At 36.0% G+C, this 23,735-nt stretch overlaps 3 protein-coding genes across 3 annotated transcripts in view; all 3 read left to right on the top strand.

Annotated features, from left to right (window-relative positions):
• Window positions 1-6,320, top strand: part of LOC129244110 (uncharacterized) — a 46,086-nt gene extending 39,766 nt beyond the window's left edge. Inside the window, exon 3 of the mRNA XM_054881725.1 lies at window positions 6,242-6,320. Coding sequence (XP_054737700.1) covers window positions 6,242-6,320 — 79 coding nt within the window. The remainder of the gene's footprint in view (window positions 1-6,241) is intronic.
• Window positions 6,045-23,735, top strand: part of LOC129244112 (uncharacterized) — a 32,333-nt gene continuing 14,642 nt past the window's right edge. The window contains exons 1-6 of the mRNA XM_054881726.1: window positions 6,045-6,390; window positions 9,217-10,565; window positions 11,722-11,860; window positions 11,989-12,112; window positions 15,475-16,366; window positions 16,425-16,575. Of these exons, the coding sequence (XP_054737701.1) occupies window positions 6,375-6,390; window positions 9,217-10,565; window positions 11,722-11,860; window positions 11,989-12,112; window positions 15,475-16,366; window positions 16,425-16,575 (2,671 nt within the window). The 5' untranslated portion in view covers window positions 6,045-6,374. The remainder of the gene's footprint in view (window positions 6,391-9,216; window positions 10,566-11,721; window positions 11,861-11,988; window positions 12,113-15,474; window positions 16,367-16,424; window positions 16,576-23,735) is intronic.
• Window positions 15,192-16,806, top strand: LOC129245288 (ovalbumin-related protein X). Its single transcript, XM_054883370.1, has 4 exons — window positions 15,192-15,298; window positions 15,459-16,366; window positions 16,425-16,575; window positions 16,638-16,806. Exons 1-4 carry the CDS (start codon window positions 15,283-15,285, stop codon window positions 16,748-16,750), a joined length of 1,188 nt encoding a protein of 395 aa, XP_054739345.1. The 5' UTR covers window positions 15,192-15,282; the 3' UTR covers window positions 16,751-16,806.

Consider the following 23,735-nt stretch of genomic DNA (forward strand, 5'->3'; position numbering starts at 1 on the left):
TTTTTATAATAAAATTCAATGATTTGCAAGCCTTATTCGTTTGTAAGACGATTCATGGTTAAATTATAGATCAAACTGAATGATGTTTGACAGTGAACTAAAACACGAAACGAGCGTCAGCTGTTTAAAACAACTGTTTAAAAAGATAATAGCTAGAAAATCACCCTTTATTTGGTGTGATCCCATTTAGGTGCATTTATCTATATCTCTTGAAGGGTTCGCATGGATTCTTTGCGTTTTAGTAGAAGCACTGATATTTTTGTGAGAAATATACTTAACGATTCGGTCTTCGTTCAAAATTTTTTGAATTTTTCTGTTTTATATTGTAACTGGTTAAATACAAAATGAGGTATCCGGAGTACTTCTTCAGTACTTTACTTAGGTTGAAACGTTTAGTCTGGAATAATATTTCAACGCAATTAAACGTGCTCTGAAATATTTTTCTAAACTTTTTTTAAAACAGCACAAAACGTTTACAGAAAAAAGAAAGCGCGAAAGACTCGCAAAAGCGCGATTGATAGAATGAAGAGTGTTAATAACATCCATCGAAAAATTATTGTTAACCTGGAAAAGCCAATAACTAAAAGAAGAGTTGCATTCCGATTGGTAAAAGCAAGGCTTCACGGTCGACTATCACGGAAGAAACCTTTGGTAAAAGCGTCGCAACGAGAGCGCCGAACTCAGTTTACTCGAAAGCACATATCGGCTCATTCAAAATCAGTGGCGTTATATTTTATTCAGCGATGACACGAAAATAAATAGAGTTGGTCCAGATGGTAGCAAGTATGTGCGGCGGCCAAAACGTATAGCATTCGACCTAATTGATGTCACCAATCATAAAACACGGATGAGGCTCAATAATGGTGTGGCGGAAGAGAATTTTCAGGACAATAATTCGAAGCACATTTCTCGTGTGGTAAAAAGTTTTTCACAGACAATTTGATCACTGTTGTTCTGGATTGGGCATCTTTGAGTGCAACATAAAACCACTAAAGTGGAACGACGTAAAAAATGCACTCAATATGTAGAATATCACGAATTTGGATCAGTTATTTGAAAAGGTCAAGATATTCATGTTAAACATATTTTTTTTTTCCTTGTTCCCACCACTTGGGAGCATAGGGCCCCGACAAGACTCAGTCTTGCGTTGGTTCCGTTAATCTATTTTAATTTCTGACAGGGTAGGTGATTAGTCTGCCGCTACCAGTAATAAATAATGGAAATGCCCACCTATCGTTGCTTAGGAACAACCCCTTCTAACTGATTAGGGCGCCATCGGTGTTTCACATTTTTCTGCGAGAAGGATCGCACAGATGGTTGAGGACTTCACTAAATTTGGTGTGTCTGTGCTATTACCGTGGTTGCCCGCTTCCTCTTGCTGGCGCCACTGATGTAATGTGTAACTGTGTGGTTTTCTTTATTTTTTGCTGGTTTTAGCAGCCACAATGCAAATAATGCGCTGAGTATTGTGCGGGAGTAAGAATGGAAACGATAAGGTTTTCGGGTTAAGGAATACAATTTTTTTCTTGGTTTTAGAAACAGAGAAAGTAAGCAAATTTGGAAAAGTGCGAGGTCCGTGCTTTACGTGGAGATTTGAATCAACAACCCTTGGGATAGCAGGCTAGTGCACTACGCTAGACAACCGAGGCCGAACATATTGGAGGTTTAACACATTGTGGTCGGGCGTTTTGTGCCAGTGCATTACGGCTGGAGCGGGTAATTTATTGAAAAATGTGCGCGAATTTTATTGTTATTAAAAATCAGTATAAATTTAAAAAGGCTCTCATTTCTTTTTTTAACTTTTATTTTCTTATCTTAGAATGTATTCTCTATCGTTATTATAATAAATAAAGCTACTTTCTGTATACTGTGAATTACGCCACTTAACTAAAACTGAAATAAGAGTTGTTTTGAAATTAATTGCTTTTAAATTTGCTCGTATGATGTTTACTGTTAAACACAATTTACCGTTATTATTTTGATTTGTATATGTTTGTACATCGTAATACTAGGTATGAGAAAGGGTAACAACAAACATTAATAACCCGTATATCTTTATTTCCCTTATTCTACCACCCATCTATAAAAACGTATAACTACGTGACCCGCGTTCTACCCACAGTTTGCGAAAAACGTATTTTTACGTGTCCCGCACACAATGTGTTAATAATGTCGACGCAAAGGCGCTGCGCAGCAGCAATAGGGTAAAATGGATTTTAGACAAAATATTAATGTATACTCTTCCCATTCGCCTGCACCTTTCAAGATCTGACTATTATTTTGCTACGTTTTTAAATATTTTTATTGAAGGACTTTCAAATAGTACTATCTTTTGAATTATTAGGTTATTCTTAAATAAAAAGACTAACAGAGATCGAAAAGAATTTACATTTATAAAACAAAACCTAATATGCAAAATATTAAGTTATTTATTGAAAAAAGTTTCAGATGGAGAGAATTGGGTATTTCATGAACATTTTTCAACGGCTGTAAATAAAACAAAACATTAAAACAGTTAAAAAAAATGAGCATCAAATGGCTGGTGAGTAAACAAAAATTCTTACCTATTACCGCAATTTCATTCAGCCTCTCAGTGTACTCTACATCATCAGTTATGCATCTCAATTTGTTTGTTGGAGTATACTTGCATGTATGTATGTATGTATTATGCAAGCAATAGTATTATGATACTTGGGGAATTCCTGTTTTAAAAACAATCAGCAAAACGCTGCAATACGTCCACACATACATTTGTAAGTGAAGTGTACACTGGGCACACAGTTCGTACACTCGGCATACGCGCGAGTACATCGTTACAGTATTGAAGTCAATTAACAAGCTTACTCGCCGCCTTAAAAACAGGTTTTTAGCAGAATCTCAATTCATTGGCGCTTAAATATAATTTTTTATTATTATAACTCTTTTTTTTTTGACTTTTTTGTTTGTTTTTTTTTTTTTTTGTTAGCATTGAAGTCAATTTGTTTATTGTTTACTTTTAATAGTTTTTGATTTGAGAAAAAAATAGTGAAGAATAATTATGGGGTTTTAGTAAAAAATTGAACAATTTCCTCATTAAAGCTTATCTGACCTCTAGCATTATAAAGTACAGTTTGTCAAATCTCAACATCTGCTGCTCTGATTGACTTCTTATCCCTTTCTTGTCTCTTTCTTCATCTACCTTTTATTACATGTTATCAATATCAATAGCCGCAATTAATTCAGGTTTTTGCGGTATTTTTTTTGTTTTTGTTTTAATTCAGTGATGTTGCTCGTGCTCTCGTAAATTTAATGTACACTAGACGCTCACGAGTGGAATGTGGCATTTTGCGTAGTTTCCTGGCAAAAATTAAAAATATTTGCATAATTACGGCATTCGCAGAACGTGACGAATGCAATTATATACGGGATACCCAGATGTTGAGAAAAATGGTATGCGTCATCTAGAAAGTATTGTTAAGTGCGCGAGTATTTTTTCTTTTTTGTTTTGGCAACAAATGTTTTTTAATCAAAAATTAAGTCAATTTAAATCAAAAAAATTGCATTCATTATTTTTTAATTTGTAACCAATGTTTCTAATAAATACCTATTTAAAATTTTATGAGAGCTGAATGGAACTTTCTTGGTTAAAAGTAATCAATGTCGAAGAGCCCCTTTGATGCTTACGCTGCGCTGAAATTTCCTTCAATAAATCTAGTTCCAGATAGTTTTAATTGTCGAAAGCAGTCGTTCGATAGGCAAGTCGCTGGTAGAGCTAAGCACGCTCCATGAGAACCACGAGTTCTGTGAAGCGTGTGGAAATTTTTAAAAGATGTTTGAAACACTAAATATAGCATTTGTCAGATGGATTTAGTTTTTTTGTCAAAAACAAAAATGGCTCGTCTTTTCTTTTAAATTGCGAAATTTGAAGGTCCAAAAGTAGTTTCACGAACGATGGGGGCAAATGGTCCCATTAACCGAGAATAATAATATTTTAAAAAGCTTTGCCAATTCCTGTAAGGATCGTCTGATGGTTTTTCAAGAATGGCGTAGCCTTAGCGATTTCGGCCGGCTAGAAGCAGCCCTAGCAAAACCCCTATTTTCCTTCAAGAGCAAACGGATGCCTTTTAGGGACTTAACTGAAGTTATGTCACAAGTCTCGATAAAATGAAGTTATGTCACAAGTCTTCTCTATATTATTTTTAATTACAAAAGCATAGACGAATCCTGAACTATGTGAAATTAAAATATTTTAATATTGTAAATGTTAATTTGCCTCAAGGTATTCGGGAAAATCTATCTCAGCAGGCAGACCAAACTGAGGCATATGAAAACATAGCTGAATGTGAGGTTAAGTAATTAATGAATAATTTAATGCCAGCTCTACCTTCAAGCCCACGGTGCTTTTTACCAATTGTTTAGCCGAACATCTTTGCTTGTCTGTCGTTCCCAATTAAGTCGCAGTAATTACTCCGCCCTGAGATTATATATATATATATATAATTCGCGTGTACACCTGTTTTGGGTGTTTGGCCGAGCTCCTCCTCCTATTTGTGGTGTGCGTCTTGATGTTGTTCCACAAATGGAAGGACCTACAGTTTCAAGCCGACTCCGAACGGCAGATATTTTTATGAGGAGCTTTTTCATGGCAGAAATACACTCGGAGGTTTGCCATTGCCAGCCGAGGGGCGACCGCTATTAGAAAAATGTTTTCTTAATTTTGATGTTTTCACCGAGATTCGAACCAAAGTTCCCTCTGTGAATTCCGAATGATAGTCACGCACCAACTCATTCGGCTACGGTGGTCGCTCTGAGATTATCCACTCACTAATTATGACTATGAAAAAACATACTTCGCACAAGCGTTGCCAATCCAGGAATTTTTCCCAGAACAACTGTTCACGACTTATTAGGGAAATTCCGTCAAGCATCAGCAGTTGCAACTTTTCGAAAGATGAGCCTTTCCGAAGAGAGACTTTAAAGCCGCAGTCGAACACTACATAATATTTGTAGCATAACTTCCGGTAGTCTTGCAATTGCTTTGCTGTGAGTGCATAAAGCTTAAGGGATCAACTTCAGGTTACTAAACGTGAAATTTTTATAGCCAGCAGCCAAATAGCTTTTACCTATGCTGGTGCAAATAAACTCATTTTCATCAAATATTTCGGAAATCTAAAAGAATGTGGATTATTACAGAAACTCGACTTCTGAGAAAGCGGCCACAATTAGTGAGAAACATTCTTGATAAAAATTTGTGTATTTTAATATTTGCCAAATGTCATCTGTCACTGTGATACGGTGATGGTAAACAAAGCGTCGCCACATCCCTTGTTACGTCAGCAAATTAGCTGACTCTTTTAAAGTTGCTGAGCGCCGTTTAACTGTATGATGTTGGCCACAACTTTTCTCGGAAGTTTTTTCATCACAAATCTGTAGCTGTGCCCATTGGACATTTAACAGGTAGTAGCAGTAGAGCTGATTTTTTCATATGTATTTATTTGGTCTCGAAATTGTCAAGTTTTGTTTAAATTACTATATCGATCTTTGCTTATGGATTTTTATATTCCAGGAACCGAAAGCAGAACAAAAATTCACTTGTTGTTTTTGCTCTACTGCTAGCTTCTACTGTTCAGTATGTCTTGGGTATGCCGGTTTTATAAGAAAGTTAACCGCAAAAGTAGTAATCGTTTTTGCCGATTTCACAAAAAAGCTACATATGTATTTACATTATAACAATTTTTTGTTATCACAGATAGTTCTTTTTACAGAGAATATATAATATATTAAAAATCTTTGAACTTTAGAGTAAATAAAATAACAAAATTGTTTTGCTCCAATACTGCAGAATTTACAATAATAGTATTTTAATATTTAACTGATGATGCCTGCCGTTTGCCGTCGTCAATGTGTTTATATCATGCTGTGAGAATCGGCGAACTCTCTCTCTCTTCATGTTCGATCCAACAACAATTGCACGGTGTTCGCCAATTTCAGCATAACCACGGCCTCAAATATTTATATTAAGAAGCTTATAAAATTACGACCAGTGCCGCTTTGTAGCCGCAATGAACAAAGTGTATAGTAAGATACGTGTGCGCGAGATTTCGTTCTACAGTGAATAACTGGTAATCTTTTAAAGAGGAGGAAGCAAAGAAAATCATTAAAAGTAAAAATAAATGAAGCTATAAACAAGTGAAAAACAGTTATTCATATAAAAAATTTGCGCAAAAAGTTTTTAAATACTAACTAACTGCACGAATTGCAGCCCGAATCGTATTGGTGATCGTGTACTACTAGTAGCGGATATACAAGTGAATACTAGTGGGGGAAAAAAGAGTGAATAGAACAAAGAATTGATGCTGTATTAGTGCAGAGTGGAGAGAGATAAAGCCAACAAAATGCAGGGGATTTTTCGTAAGCTATTTACTAATTAAAAGTATTTTACATAAAAAAACACAAACACCAAAAAATATGGAAAAATATAAATAATCGCATTCGCTGAGAACGTACATACACACATACATATCTGAAATTCAATGGAAATACCAGAAACTGATTTGCCGAAATTCGGATATGATGGAAGAAAATGCGGTGCATATGCGTTCTTAGCCCTAGCTTGCACTTCTTATTTTTTATACGCTAAGAACCATCTTCGTCGATGCGACTATGGCTATTTTAAGTTGAAATACTTGTAAATACGTCGTAAAATAAACTCGGATATTTTTGTGCATTTAATTAAATGCTAAATTTTTTTGTATATATTAGTTGATTTTTTTAGTTTTTGTATGATTTTTTAAACTCTAGGGTTAAATAAGACCCTTTGTTGGTTAGTTTAAGGCGTCCTGGTGGTCTAGAGCTCGAAAATTTAGGGTATTTTCAGGATTTTTTTTACAATAAAAAGAAAGAATGAAAAACGATATTTAAAGTTTTTAGGGTTTTTTAATATATTTATCTTCTATTACATACAAAAATGAAAAAAAAAAATTTTTTTTTTTTAATTTAAATAACTTTTAAAATGGCGCTGAAGTTGACCCTCCCGAAAAATTGGACCTGGACGGTGTTGTCCATTTTGGCATTTCTATTTACCACAAAAAATATTAATCAGTATGACTGTAGCTACGTCCCGTACTAGAATATTAAAAAAAAAAACGTTGACTAACCGGCGCGGATTTGACACTCTAAAAATCGTTTTTTTTCAGTTTTTTAATAAAAAATACGAAATAATTGTAATATTAATTTGATTCTAGTACAGGCGATAGCCATTGGTGTTGTCAAAAACATATTAAAAATTTCAGACGATGCGGTTGCATAGTTTTTTTTATTTTTATTTTTTTGACAACACCAGACCGAAAAAAATCATTTTGAGTTTGAAGTTTTGAGAGTGGCCGCGTGACGAATCTGACTCTACCTGCTAAAACGGCTGTAGAAGCGAAAATACTGGGAATATCCTTGCAAAAATATCACAGTATATTCTTAAAAGTCTATAATTTCGAAATATCAAGAAAAAAAAATAGATTTATTAAAAATTCTAAACCACCGAGACCACTTACGTTAATGCAACGATTTAAATGCTTTCTGTAATTTACAAATTGCTCTTTGGTATTTCACTAGACATACATATTTTTATACATTTTTATGTATTCTATTTGTATTTGTCTTAATTATTCTTTTTTTTTTACTGAATTATTCTTATTTTTTTAACGTAGCTGTTTTTCTTTTATTGTACGTAAATATTTTTATGTTATTTTACTAAATTATTTTTATTTATTATGAAGTAATTATTTTTGTTTTACTCTTTTTATTGATTTTTTTATTTTTTAATTTTTGTTTTTAAATTTTTTTTTAAATTTAATTTTAATTTTTATATACAAATTTTTGTTATATTTGTATTTTTATTAATTACTTTTATTTTATTTCACTCAATTATTCTTATTTTATTTTACTTCATTATTTGTATTTTACTTAACTTCATTATTTTTACTTAATTTAACTTTATTATTTTTATTTCTCAATTTATAATTTGTTAGTGTTTTTTTTTTTGAAATATAAGATTTGCGTTACATATCGAAAGCTTCTGCGATCAAAAAAAAATTATGATTTTAAAATTAAAAATTTGAATAATTTGATCCATACACTTACATATAAGGTATTATAATCTGCCTTTACTCGTTGCACAATGAAGTATGTTTTTATTTCTTATTTTGGGACCTTATCATTTTGTCCTCTAAAATTAGCTGCAAAGTGCACAAAGGCCTTTCCGTTGATGTGCATTGTATTATTTACACTGTACAGAGCGAATACAGATTATTTAATATTTTATCAACATACAAAATTTTGCTGACTTATCGCATTTATATATGTATGTATGTACATTTCGGTATGCATAATTTCAAGATCGATACACTTAAATTTGCAAATATTAACATTTAAAACTGAGGGAGTTCAAAAAATGTTAAAAAAATTTAATTTTTAAACTAAAATTCAAAGCGTATCTTAAAAAACTCCTTACCGGAAATAAAATTCTTGAGTATTAAATGATTCAACCTCTGCAACCTCTTCAAATTCAAACAATAAATAAAAAGTCGACTATCTGCCTTTCCTCGAGAATGCGAAATACTTGCAAGACTTTATCTAACCGAAGTGCTTGTAGTTCAATTCCTAAAGGTCATATTCTATCTACACACATTTATGTGATTCATATGTTGTCGTACTGTCTTATGTATCGTTTAAATAAATTTTTAAGCAACTCGAAACCGCAATCAACTACATATTTTTTGACTTTGCGAAGTAATCATAACATAATATGACTGGTACGGCACCTTGCAAACCCCCTCAATATACTTTTAGCCGTTTTCAAGTCTACAACGCACAGCAATACGATATTACGAAGCCCTTGTGGATATCCCAATTGTGTTTAAGCAAGGCTTTAAGATAAAGAACATAAAGGACAACTGAAAGGGGAAAATGCATATATAATTTTTCGATAACTGTGCCACTGTATTCTTTTTTCGATGGTTCGGAGCTACTACGATCTCGTAGCTGCACATCTCTAACTCGATGGCGCCGAAGCCGATAATTTTTTGGCTCTTTGGGAGGCATATCGAAACGCAAGCGATCTCTTGCGTACTGCTGGATTTCCCCCCAAATCAACCTAAAAAACAACCAGCAGTTTTTCTGCTACATTTCGTTTTTTGCAGCGTTAATACAAATATTGAGTGTTTTTATTTACTCTACTTTTAGTTGCCTTACTAATTGGCTATGCGGCGGCGCAATCATTTCAAACGCCTTACCAACAGCAGCAGCAGCAACAACAACAACTCTGGGCACAGACACAGCCCGCACAAAGACCTATGCAAAATACACCGCAAACTTCGCAGGGGCAGCTGCAGTCGCCCAACACACACACAAATTATGTGGATCAGCAGCAGACGTACACCACTGCCAACACCGCTACCGGCTCAATCCTTTCATTGACGCAACATCACAATATTCCAGCAAAAACAAATGAGGTGCCACAGTCACTGCCGGGCACGAGTTACGCTGAACCTCCACAATCATCATTTGTCAGCTTGCAGTTTCCGGCACAGCAAAAACAGGGTCAACCACTGCTACAGGCGCAGCCACATCCCTTAGCCACACGGCCGCCGCACTCAGCAAATAGGAAACCAATTTGGCCCAATAGCAGCCCAGGAAGCAGTGATGGGCTCAAGGATCGTTTTAAACCACAAGCCGCTGCCGCTGCCGCTGCAGCTGCATCAAACTCTCATAACGATTTCAATGCCGATCTTTTCTACATAATTGCCGGCTCGCTGCCACAGCGCAACATCGTTTATTCGCCCATTTCGCTGCAATTATTGTTGGCGTTCGTCTATACCGGCGCCAGTGGCCAGACAGCGTTCCAATTGCAACGCGCACTCTCACTACCCGCCACTAAACAAGATACCGAAAAGCTTTTCTACAATTTGTTGCAAACGCAATTAAACGCCGGCAGCTCACAACTGGTAATTGCAAATAAAATGTATCACAGCCAACAATTAAGGGTACAAGCGGATATGCTGCAACGCGCTCGTTACTTCGAGAGTGCCATCGAAGCGACTGACTTTGGCTCGCCATATGCGGCGGCGGCGAATATCAATGATTGGGTGGCGAGAAAGACGCAAAATATTATACAGCAACTGGTTACACCAAATCAACTAGATGCACAGACGCAGGCGATACTTGTCAGCGCCATACATTTCAAGGCCAAGTGGGCGAATGAGTTCTCCACTATGGATACGGAGCAACAGAATTTCTATGTTTCGCCACAGGTGACAGTGCCCGTCAATATGATGTACAATGATGACATCTACCGCTATGGTGAATTTCCCGAATTGGATGCAGCCGGTTTGGAAATGAGGTATGCAAATTCAAATATTTCAATGTTGGTTTTGCTACCGAATCAGTTGAATGGTTTGCCCGCGATGGAACAACGATTGCAGAATGTCAATTTGAATAAGTTGACGTCGCGCATGCAAATGGAGACGGTGACAGTACGAATACCAAGATTCCGCGTGGATTTCGAGTTGGACATGCAAGGTCCATTGAAAAAGGTGAGTTGAAAGCGAAGCAGATCAGGAACTATAGGATTTATAAAAGTAGCAAATTCTTCTGAATTTCTTGTACAACGTCTCTCTTCATAAAAATCTGTATATGGAGGCTGGGGGTATGATAAGGTACGGAAAAAGTAGCAATACTCTGCCTCTGGTGATCAAAACTTAAGATCACTCACGATCGAAATTATTTGGTTTCTCCGTGCAAAGTGAAGGTGTGGGTTCCTCTAGCTATCTACGGTCTATTCGCGGCCAATCAGCGCACCGAGCTTTGGACAAAAATATTGATTTGAAGGGTTGTAAAACCATTCTGCTTGCCCGCCGTAGCTGGCTACCAATAGAGCTCGGGTTCGAACGACGCTCTAAGCACAAAATACCAAAATGATAGAAAATTGCCACTACAGATTTTGGCGTTCTTGTTTATTCATATATCAAATGGTGATTGACTGATGTATAAAAGAAATCAATTGCAGTGACTTTCGTTTTAATAAAAAAAGAAAAACTTAACGCTAAGAGTGGGAAACGAGAAACTTAAACCTTAGGGTGACATAATTTTGTATCTAATAGTGGTCGTCCCTCAGCTAGATATGGCAAACTGCCGAGTGTATTTCTGACATGAAAAAATCTCTTCACGAAAAAACTATCCGCCGTTCGGAGGTGGCGTAAAACTTTATTTGTATACCTCAAATTGGAGGAGGATTTCATCTTAATAACCAAGAAGGGCCATGGATGGGTTAAACGCAACCATGGGATCTTCTTAAGCTAACAAAGCCGCATCACCCATTAGTACATAGATGGAGGTCTTAACCATACACTGTTCATCAACAACTCAGGACTTTCAGGTTCTACAAAATTTCAAGCCCCTTATTATGAGTTTTATGGAAATTTCTATTTCATATTGTGGCTTCCCATGTCTTGTACTGTGGATTTGAGCTAAAATAGGCCCAAAAAAAGATTTTTCGAAATATCTCTATGTCTGTTTCACCTAACAGGCCAATACTTTCGGAAAAGTATTCGTTTTCACCAGTTAAAATTTCAGTTACTTGAGTTAAGTGTAGTTCTGCTTAAGCGCTTAGCTTGCTTTCATTTTCATATATTGTCACTAATACACTTTTAAGCAAATTTCATTTAACTAATTGCCCATTTTCCATTACAGCTCGGCATTACAGATCTTTTCACCGACCAGGCTGAATTGAAAGGCTTTTTCCGCTCACAACCGGTTGGTGTGTCGCAAGTGCAACACAAAGCATTCCTCGATGTCAATGAGGCAGGCTCCGAAGCGGCAGCAGCATCATGTAAGTATTTACATAAGCAAATAGAAAGCAAAGGAAAAACAAAAACAAAGCCACATTCAAACCTAACGAATTGAGAAAAAATTCAAATTTTTAATTGTTCTCCTTTTTTTAATTCTTCTCTATTACAGTTATCAAGCTAATCCCGCTCTCGCTACCCAACAGAATCATTCATTTCACGGCAGATCATCCGTTCATGTTCGCCATACGAAGCCCGCAGGCTGTATTGTTCATTGGACATGTCGTTAATATACAGTGAAAAATATGATCAAATATTTGTTCTAAGACTTGAATACTTTTACTCGTAATATTAATTTATGCTCCATGCCATTATGTGTGTGTGTAATTTTAAAGAGAAAAAAAACAAAGAAAAAAGAAGAGAATCATGGAATTTATGACACAAAATACTCAAATAAACATTTTTTATAAAAAAAGGTGTTGCTTTTTTGTACTTCCATTGATAACAGTAGCTCGGAATCATGAAAAATCGCATTTGTTTGGTTGCAGAGAACGGGGGGAAAAGACTATGCGCAAATATTTTTTCATTTAAAAAATTACACTGTGAGGCAAAAGTATGCACATAAGTAATTTCAACTAAGAGAATTTCTGAAGAGTTAGGACAACCATACTTTGCTGAAAATAAATTCATCGTAAAATTTAGATTGTTTCTTAAATTAAGAGCTTAAGAGTTTGAAGCTGGTGCTTAAAGGTAGAACTGAACATACATAAATCCAGCAAAAATGACAGGGCATGAGATAATTAGACGACCAAGCAAACAGTAAAAGACACACAAGCAAGGCTTCAAAGGCTTATTAAATTCAATATTCAATTTTGTTAAACGCTTCAAGATTCAGCTTGGTAATAAAAAGACTTGCAAGCGGTTATCTAAAGCTTGCACGATAAAGGAGGTAGAGGCAGCAATCAAGGCTGTCAACTCACTCCAGCTTACATGTCTTGGTAAGATGAATATATTAGGTCAGAGCTGTCAGGAACGTATTCTATGGGTTCCAGGGCACATAGGAACTATGGGTAACGGGATATGGCAAATAAATTAGCCAATACACGCGTGACTTCCCCATTAATAGGCTCAGAGCCATTTTGTGCCTAGGAAATGGTAAATTCTCCTTTATTATTCAAGAAATCAAAGAAAGACAAAGAATACCACACTGGTACAAACTACAGGGTTCATCGCAATCAAAATCATTAATAGATGGTTTTATTGTGTGGAATGAAAGAAAAATAGTTTTAGAATCATTACAGGAATTATAACAGGGCATTTTAGTTTGAATTATCATCTTATCAGCACTAATGGAAGCCCTAGCGGGACAAACACCTGGATAAACATATTTTACCAGAGGAGGAAATATAACTCAATAAAATAGAACAAATATTAAAATTTGTTGCGAAAGTTGGACTCAGAGAAATTTGCTGAACCAATAAAGGGGCGTTGCTCTTTCAGGTCATAATAATAATTATAATCTAGACCGAACTCCTCTTTCAATATATGCTCCACGTCTTGATGTTGTTCTACGAATAGCTACGGGAGCTGTAGTTTTATGCCGCCTCTAAACGGCAGATGGATTTTATGTGAAACGCGCTTCAATTTCCAGCATCAAAACGTCGTTTATCATGGTGCGATAGCGTTCGCCATTCACTATTACATTGGCGCCAGCCTCGTCTTTGAAGAAATATGAGCCGATGATTCCTCAGCCCATGGGCCGCAACAAATGGTTGTTTGCAATGGATGTAATGGCTGTTCTTGAATGGCTTCGGGTTGCTCTTCAGCCCAAATATTGCAATTTCGATTATTAACCCCGCCATTAAGCCAAAAATGGGTCTCATCGCTGTACATCATAAGTTGGCCTGAACGCATGATGAACACTTTTCACTGAGCGTCAGTTTTTGTAATACAATTGTACGATTTGTAAATAAATTTGAATACCGAAAAAATTATGCATTTAATTTGACAGTAGTCACGCGTGATCTGCCATCATTTATGAACATATCCCTGAATTGCAGAGAAAAATCAAGAAAACGTTTCTAATTCATCTATGACATTTTGAACTGAATTGAATATATTGAGACCAACTGAAAAATGATATCTCAATGTTTTCTTGATGCTACTAAACTTGTTCGATGGGCTAAAGAATTAGACATCTATTTTTGTGTTTATTTGTTATTTAGTATTTACCCGTGCTATGGGAAACATGAATTTTTCCGTAAGTTTGGTATAAAATGTTTAGATATAAATCGATATTATTTGACCTCCTTTTATTTTTCCTTCACAAAGGTCCAAAAAATTGTACCCATCCTCTGCTTTACTTAAAAAAATGTGTAGCTATTTTTTATCATCATCATCAACATCTCTGTGTGAGCGTAGACCTATTTCACAAAATGTCTCCATTTTACCCGATCCTCGGCTGATCCCTTCCAGTTCTCGTCCTTGAGTTTCCTCTTGTCATCTCCCAGTTAGTTCATCGATCCTTTCGATGCTTTCGTTGTAAATGTTTTAGCGTGAATTATTTTTCGTTGAGCTCTCTTGGGGACCCTGAAAATCTCCAGAGCTCTTTATCAAATTGAGAAATAATTTTTTTGCCATAAAAAGAAAATACTTTTCATTGAAGAAGCTACGATTCTCAATTCGAAATACTCTTATGAAATAATCTTGTAGATTTGAGAAATATGATAGCTTAGTTTTCAATTCAACCTCAAGCTGATTTCAAACCTAAATGCTACTGCTTAACTCATCTATACACGACACTTTGTTGCTATATTCAGCACTGCAATATGTAGGCAAAGAGACTTCAATCCATTTGAAATTAACATAATTAAAGGTGAGTTTTCCATTTCCAATATAATTTTAACGCAAAAAGCAGCTGGACAATTAGAATTAATAGAGGTGCAAGAAAATCAAGTTCTACAATTGAAATATACATAAATCGCCGTCGATTACTGAATTTTGATCATTTTTACCAGAATCGAAGTATCTTGAATTAAAAAAGGGCTGCTTGTCGAATTATTTCAAAATTCGAAATCCAAACACCGACCAGCTTTAAAGAGTAGTATAGGCTATTTATAGTTTGATGTTATTATTATTTTTTATTATTATTGATCTAAATATGAGCTTAACATTTTCTATACGAAAACATTATTTCATATTAATGTCTGACCGATATTTATTTGATAAGACTCGCAGATGTACATATGCATACTTTGTCTCCACACTGTATATTTGACTATTTGACAATCTGAGCTAAATTATTTATGATCTTAGCAAAATTAAGACTAATCGTAAATCGCACTGTGTAGAGGAAATTTAGTCAGTCATAACGCGATAAAGCGACCACATTCTCCGAAAACGCGTTGCCTTTGGAATTTCTATATTAAATGTGTTTAATTAACTAGAAAGTATTGTATTCAGTACTATGAATCTCAGATCATGTAAGTCATATAATTTACTACTATATGTACACACATAAATACATACATACATACACATATTGCCTTATTGAAAATTCCACTTTTCATTGCAAATTTCGTATTCACCCTTACACTTTACCCACTAATCGCGTTTTACAATCTTCCCATTTGGCCGCTTCAGTTTTCGTTGCGCTCAGCCGCATTTTTGTGCTCCAGACGATAGCCGCCGAAGCGCCCGCACTCACAGCCAAGGTTGCCAGCGATCGTTTTGCCTTAAAACTCTCCACCGCGCTTGGCGTACAGTTGCCGGCACAGAATGTTGTCATCTCGCCAGTATTGGTGCAAGCCATTTTGACGTTGCTCTCCTACGGCGCCAATGATGTAGAGGCTGCAACATTGCGCGCTGCTTTGCACTTGCCACAAACGGAGACAAAACAAACTGCAACACTAAATATGTCACTCCTTTTAAGCTCAGTGAAAAGGCGTGCTCAACACAGCGCGCGCTTGCTGAGCGCCATCTATGTACAAGAGCATGTGATGTTCAAATTTCAAGACGAGTTCCTGGAAATGTCGAAACATTTTGAAACGCCTGCTGAAATGGTTAATTTCAATCGCAAAACCATTGATGAACTAAACTACCAATTCTTGAGGCAATCGAACTACAGTTGCGGTCAAGTGCTCAATTCAAAATTGGCCGAATTGGACGATCGTTTTGTCTTAGCGACGGCGGCAATATTTCATGCGCCATGGGCGGTGGGTTTCAATGTAAAGGAAACAGAGAAATTAAATTTTTTCACTGATCGCGTTAACCATAAATTAGTCGATTTCATGTTTGTGACACACAAATTTCGTTACGCAGAATTGGCACATTTGGACGCCAAATTGGTGGAGTTGCCATATGCGAATGACACGCTTAAACTTTGGCTATTGTTGCCCAACAAAGTGGATGGTTTGTTGGAGCTTGAGGAGCGGCTGCAACATGAGGATCTTATAAAGCTCAATGAGCAGTTGAGCGAACACAAAATGGCTTTAACTCTGCCGAAATTCCGTGTTGAATACAACGCTGACCTCAAGGAGGCGCTTAGTGCGGTTTGTGTGCAGTTTTTGCTATTTTTCATTACTTCATTCATTTTTGATTTTCCCACAGTTGGGCCTCGCACGCATCTTTAATGGTGAAACGAAATTCACGCATATGTTCTCCTCCTTTTTCAATACGCGCTCCCCAGCTGTGTCGAATATGCCACATAGGGCAGTTTGGTGGGTAGATGAAACCGGCGGTGCAATCGATGGCGAGTTTTGTGAGTTTGAGGCTGAATATTTTGGTAAAATTTTGTTCGCAAATTTTTCTTTTCGTTTTTAGCGATCAGCGGATTTTTTAGGCGCCCCATGCAGCTGGTGGTGAATCATCCGTTTTACTTCTTGGTTAAGTCTGAATTGACTATTTTAATGGCTGGGCACATTGCAAATGTTTGAGTGGAATGAAGAATGAATAGGTCATACGTATGAATATAAACACTTGAAATTCAAAATTGAGTTATTTTTATGATCACAAACAATAACCGACTAAATCAAATATGATAAAAAATATTAATAAAAAAATGGCGCGTACACTTCTGCCAGCTGTTTGGCCAAGTTCCTCCTCAAATATGATACATTCATGAAAAACCACTTCACATAATTGCAAATTATTAAGAAGCAAATATATATTTATTTATAACTTTAAGAAAGTAAAATTCTAATATAAAAAATATAAAAATAAAAAAATAATGTTTTTGTTAACAGAATAAAAAAACAAGTTTTTCTTAAGGGGTTACGCCACTCTAGCTACTGTAAAAAAGCAGTTTTTTAAGGATTTTTTTTACATTGAAAGAAAGGTGCCAGGAAAAAACTTTTTAAGTATATTATTAAGCATGTATTTAAGTGTAATTACAAATATTTTTATTGAAAAATATTACAAAATGGCGCCTTTGGAGTGAATCTCTGAACGCGCCCTGCGAAAAAGGCACTTCACGGCAAGCAGTACAACTGACGTAAATGTCCACCTAAACCAAATTAAAAACATTCTTCTCAATCGACGTGAGTATAGCTGTAGAAATACGTACGGGATTTTAGAAATATTGAAATTTGTGTATTTTGCAGATGTTTGAAGTCAAAAGTAGAATTTTTCGTCTAAAATGGAACCGTTAATTGTTTATAAAAATTTTTCTAATTAATTAATAAAAAAATCCGTACGTATTTCAGTGCGGAATAATGTTCTAAAGATCCTTGTACAATTACAAGTGAAAATATTAAAAATTGTTTGTGTTATGCTGCTTGCCGTTTTGAAAAATCACGTTTTGAGATAAACACGCTTTAAATTTGAATAGTCGGTTCAGAGACGTCAGAGGCGCTCGCGCAAAAGTGCGAAATATTAGAGATAAACATTTTTTTCACGCATAGGACTTTTTGTTTTATATTCTAAAGAGTTTAAAGCATCTTTTAAGCAAAAAAAAAAAATTTCGATATTTTGAAAATCCTAGAGTGGCCTAACCCCTTAAGTCCATTAGGCGATCATTTCTTTTAGCTGGAGATTTATGGTTTGTTGACAAAAAAAATTACGTGTTTGCAATCATCGTCGCAGCAAATTCTGATCATTTTTTCATATGTACAACCGCAGAAACGATAAAAAAAGCAATAAGTGCTTAGCAGATTTTCAACTGAAGGAAGGAATGTAACGAAAATTGATGTTAGTCGCTTTTTTATTGAAGTTATTATAACTTTTATATACTTTTTTCTGATTTTAGCGCTCTTAGATTTTACATTTTCGTGACAATTTTAATGTTTTTTTTACAAAGTTTATAAACTAAAAAGGGAGAACAAAATATTAAAAAATTTCGAAAAAGCTTGAAAATGTCCCTGTTCTTTGATTTTAAACGCCTCTAACTAAAAAATATAATTGCGATGCACACAAAGAATATAAAAGGTTAATTTTATTCGATTTTCTGAAGTTTTTTTTACAATAACTGCAAAGAAGACGAGAAATCCGATTTGTTGCCCATATTTTCAAACAGATTCGTTGGAAAAATTAGTGTTTCCTTTCGTGTAAACTACCGCAATTTTAGTGCTTTAACAAGAGCGTCGACAATGTTGGAGCCTGCCAGGTGAACTAAGCCCATCGACAGTGAAGATAAATGTTCATGCGTCAAACGATGTGAAACCATCTCTGGCGATCGTTACCGACTGCAGCTAATGCGTTTGAATCGAGCTCTCAAAGGAAAGCGGCCAGAATGGGATGGTAGACTTGACAAACTGAATTTTTTGCAATGACAATGCCAGGCCACACGTTGCCAAATCGATGCAGAAATATTTAGAGGGACTGCATTGGGAGATCTTGCCATACCCGCCATATTCCCCAAACATTGCACCTTCGGATTACCATCTGTTCCTATCAATGCAGTCAGCCTTTATTGGAGAGCGATTCACTTCTTACGAGAGCATCGCAACCTGGCTTACTGAATGGGTCAAGTCAAAAGAACTCGAAATTTTCGTCAGAGGAATCCGTATGCTGCCTGAAAGATGGAGTAAAGAATATCATGTATTATTTAATTGTGTAAAGAATTCGTAGCCTTGGCTAAGAAAAGTAAGTGGAAACTTATTTCCATACCCAATACAGGTATATACGAAACAAAATCAGTTCTCGCTAAGATTCATTGTTATTTAGCACATGGGCTGAAAAGTTGTTTTTGAAGCAAGTTGCTCACGTATGTGTACCTTACATAATCTGTCCAGAGTAATATTCCACATAAAGTGCATCCTTTTTCCAAATCCTATTTTTACTGCTGGGGGAATAGCTCAAAAAAGTTGGTTATTTAGGCAGATTTTCTACATCGATAGCTGGTGATGTGCATCTTATGGTATCTCTTTGTGTATTTATTTAGTAAAGATTTCATTGCCTACTCATTTAAAATATGTATGTGGATTTATTAACTCAAGAGCAATTTGCATGATAAAAACCCTCGCGTGAGTCGAATTCTCGGTATTTGATTTATATTTAGTCTTGCCATGAATTCTGTGAAAATTTTTAAAATGCATCCGGCAATAAAAAATTCGCAGAAAAAATTCCTTTATTTATTCTTGTCTACTCATAAATTATACTCGGTTTCGTGGCAAATTTCGCTTGTTAACAATGCAGTGGGGAGCTAAGGAAAAACGCATTGACCCGATTTACACGAGGAGACATCTGGAAGGGAAACATTTTGTTCGGTGGCGAAGGACGGTCGGGGAAGAGAGAAGGGATTTTGTCTCCCGTACTCGGCGACACGCTTTGCTCTTCATATTCGTATTTCCAATCTTTCCAATTTTTGATAGTTGCTTCATTCGTTTTCTTCTTTTATGGGAGAAGGTTCTGAGTTATGTGTTGGTTTTCAAGCAAACGGAAGATAACAAAGATGACAAACATCCGAACACTGCTTGGGAAATGCACGATTATTTTTGCTAGTAAAGTAGGTATAATTTAAAATATATAAGGTTGGCCAAAAAGTCTTTCCGCAAGCTTGTCTTTGCAAGCGCGTAGTTCTAGTTGTATTCGTCGCATCGGTTCACGCTAGAGCTTTTTGGAAAGCTCTTTTCACGTGCTAACACGTGTGTGATTAATTGTTGTTTGCTTTTAGTCGTTCGTGAGTTATAGTGTCGCAAACATGGAGCAAAATAAAGAGAAAATACGGCATATTTTACAGTACTATAATATATACTACGATAAAGGCAAAAATGCATCTCATGCTGCCAATAAAATTTGTGCAGTTTATGGACCCGATACAGTTTCCATTTCCACCGCACAACGATGGTTTCAACGTTTTCGTTCTGGTGCAGAGGTGATCGAAGAGGCGCCACGGTCCTGTCGTCGAAAATTGCGATAAAATCGCAGAATTGATCGAAAGAGACCGGCATAGTAGCAGCCGTAGCATCGGCCAAGAGCTGGGCATGAGTCATCAAACCGTTATAAACCATTTGAAGAAGCTTGGATGCAAAAAGGTGCTCGATGTATGAGTGCCACACGACTTGATGCAAAAAAACATTTTTGCCCGTATGGATGCATGCGAATCGCTTCGGAATCGCAACAAAATCGATCGTTTTTGAAGCGGATGGTGACTGGCGATGAAAAGTGGGTCACTTACAACAACGTGAAGCGCAAACGGTCGTGGTCGAAAAGCGGTGAAGCTGCCCAGACGGTGGCCAAGCCTGGATTGACGGCCAGGAAGGTTCTTCTATGTGTTTGGTGGGATTGGCTGGGAATCATCCACTATGAGCTGCTCCCCTATGGCCAAACGCTCAATTCGGACCTGTACTGCCAACAACTGGACCACTTGAATGCATAGTATAGTCCGGATCTCGCACCAAGTGATTACCACCTATTTCTGTCCATGGCGAACGAGCTTGGTAGTCGGAAGTTGTTCACAAGAGAGTCCTGTGAAAATTGGCTCTCCGAGTTTTTTGACAATAGGGAAGCGAGCTTCTATAAGAGGGGCATTATGAAGTTGGCATCTCGTTGGGAACTCGTCATCGAACAAAACGGCGCATATTTGACTTAAATCGCATTATTATAACCAATTTTATGAACAATTGAAAATTCGATAAAAATACCGGAAGACTTTTTTAACAACCTTATATTATGGGGCATGTTTATGTTGAATTCTAATTTTCCTCGCATTTCTAGATACTCAAGTTAATTTTAAGTTAATTATTTACATATGAAGTATTTTTAATTTAATTTTTTTTTATTCAAGTATAAGAATTTATAAATATATTTCAATAAAAAAAACAACAAATTATTTATTATTTAACCAGTTTGCATTTTTCATTCATATATTTAAGAAACTGTTGTCGAACGCTCTCTGCTTTACATGTAAGCGCGTGCTAGAATACATCCGAACCAGACGATGCTAAAGTGTTAAATGTCAAAATGTCGCGGAAACATTTTTGCCCGTGTGAACGCGAATGAAACTTCAAAAGAGAATTTCCAGTGTCTCCCTTCCAGATGTCTCCTCGTGTAAATCGGGTCATTGCACTGAATGCATTACATAAAATGCCTGAAGTGACAGGCAGAAAAATAAGTGATCGTCCTCGCGTGGTTCGAAACAGTGTAGCCGTAAAAGCCGTTCCAGAAAGAATTCACATAAATCCCCTTAGAAAGCAGAAAATCGTGTCCGAGAAATGAATATATCGACCAGATCCATGTCAAAACTAATTAGAGATGATTTCCACATGAAAGCCTTCCGTCGCTCGACAGGTCATCTTTTGACAACGCGAAGAAAATTAGACTCGACAGGTGCAAGCAGCTTCTTCGATTGTCAACGGCCATAAAAATATTATTTTCACTGATGAGAAAATGTTCACTGCGAAATAAGCTTTTAATAAGTAAACCAACAAAATGTGTGCTAAGACTTTTGAAGACGCAAAAAATGTTGTTCCAAGGATTCAGCGCAGCCACCAACCGGCCTCCGTAATGGTTTGGTGGGGCGTGTCTGGTAAAGGCGTTAGATATTTTAATTTCCGCGTAAAAGAGGTTAACACCGTCGCAATAGTGTACCAGAAGGAACAGCGACGTGAATATCCATGGAAACCGTGCGTGCTGCAATAGTTCAAAGGCTTAATCGTTTGAAGGTTTGTGTAAAAGCAAATGGTGAAATTTAGAATAAAAATTTAAATAGTTTTTTTTAATAAATATTTATATCTAAGTAAATACTTTACACATTTTTATCAGCAATATCAAAGGTAAAAAGGAGCCCAAACACTAGCGTGAAAGAAGATCCTTAATTTAAAACTGGTATTATCATAAGAAAGTTGATTAGGTGCGGTCACAAAGATTTATTGTGGTGCCCAGAAAAGTCCAGTTTTATACTTATGAACATGACGTTGAGGAATACCCATTTTTTGGTTAATCCAATCAGGTCTTTTACCGAGTCTAGATTAATTTTGTTGGTTCCTCGAAGATTTGATTTTCCATAAATCTGAAGTACATTCTTGATGGAGCGTAGCATCTTGCACAGGAACAGAATACACTAACTGTTTCTATCTAATCACAACTTCTACAAAAAACCTTATGTGAAGCTCTGATCCAGACGGTCATACTGACCATAATCTAGAGCCACTTTGCACACGCTTTTGAGAATCTCAGTAGATCTCATATTCTTCGCTCATCGTTCATGGAGTATTGGCAAAATAGAAGGTGTGGTGTAGGTCTCTCGACTAATCCATCTACTGTTGGTGGGTATGCTTTAACTTTCTCCTCAACTTGTGAGAACAGAAAATCTGAGGGGCTTGTAGGCACTCATAAACTCAATTGAAAAAGTTCTGTATCTGACAATCACTTGTGCACTCGTCTGCCTTATTTTCTGGAACAAAAGAGATAACAAAGTTGGAAATTTCGGAGTAACATAGCTTCACCATAAATATGGTGAGGTTTTTATACAACTTCCGGATTTTTATTTAATTTTTGTGTTTATGCCAATGAAAATTTTTCGAAAATGCTATATTTGTTAAATGATTGACGCAACTCGATTATTTGGCGGCTTAGCAGATATCTGTTTTTTGTTTTTGCATTGTTTGTTTGTTTACATTTTACACCCAAAATGTTTAATTGCAAAAGCAGCAAAAGTATAATTGCTCGAGTGTCGCCCTTGTATGAATTTCTTCACGTAAACAATTTTCCATGACACCAGATATCATAGAATTCCAAAGTAAGTAAGCCATGATTCAATCAAGGATGCTATTTAGTTATGGTGAAAAAGAAAATTGTGTAGGGGAAACTTCGGCTGCTACGTCACTTATGGATTCGGCAGTCGAATTCTGTACGATCATTTCATACGTATTCACACACGCAATGTAATTGACACTAAAGTCGAAAGTATTAGACTTTTTTAATTAATTCTTTTTTTTTTTGCATTTACAATTTTGGTTTTAATTGCTTTGTATAAAATGATTTTAAACATACATATACTAATAGCATCTTAATAAAAAACAGTAAACATAATCTTATTATTTAAGCACAAAGAGAAGCAAGAGAAGTAAGGCAACTAATGCAACTAATGCAACAACATTCGTCATTAGCAGTAGTATTGTAACAACATAATGTCCACCAGAAACAATTGTCATCTGCTGATCCAGCTTCAGTTGGTTCTACATTTTTGCGATTTTCACGTTCTTGCCGCAACTCCTCGTCCGTCAGGTTATTGTTTTGTGTCCATGTACCTTCTTCCATACCGTATTGTTGTATAAATTAACAGTTCGTTATTTTTGTATAAAATAAAATTTTATATAAATAGCTTTTAAACAGCAATGTCTTCACTTGCTTGCAACTAATTTGTTTGTAAACGTAGAGTCGCAATAAATTGCATTTTATTCATGATTCATGAAAGTTAAAAGAGAACAAAACTAAATTACCATTTATTATTCTCTTTAAACTCATTAATTCCTTCATCTC

The sequence above is a fragment of the Anastrepha obliqua genome, chromosome 4, assembly GCF_027943255.1.
Source record: "Anastrepha obliqua isolate idAnaObli1 chromosome 4, idAnaObli1_1.0, whole genome shotgun sequence".
NCBI lineage: Eukaryota > Metazoa > Arthropoda > Insecta > Diptera > Tephritidae > Anastrepha > Anastrepha obliqua.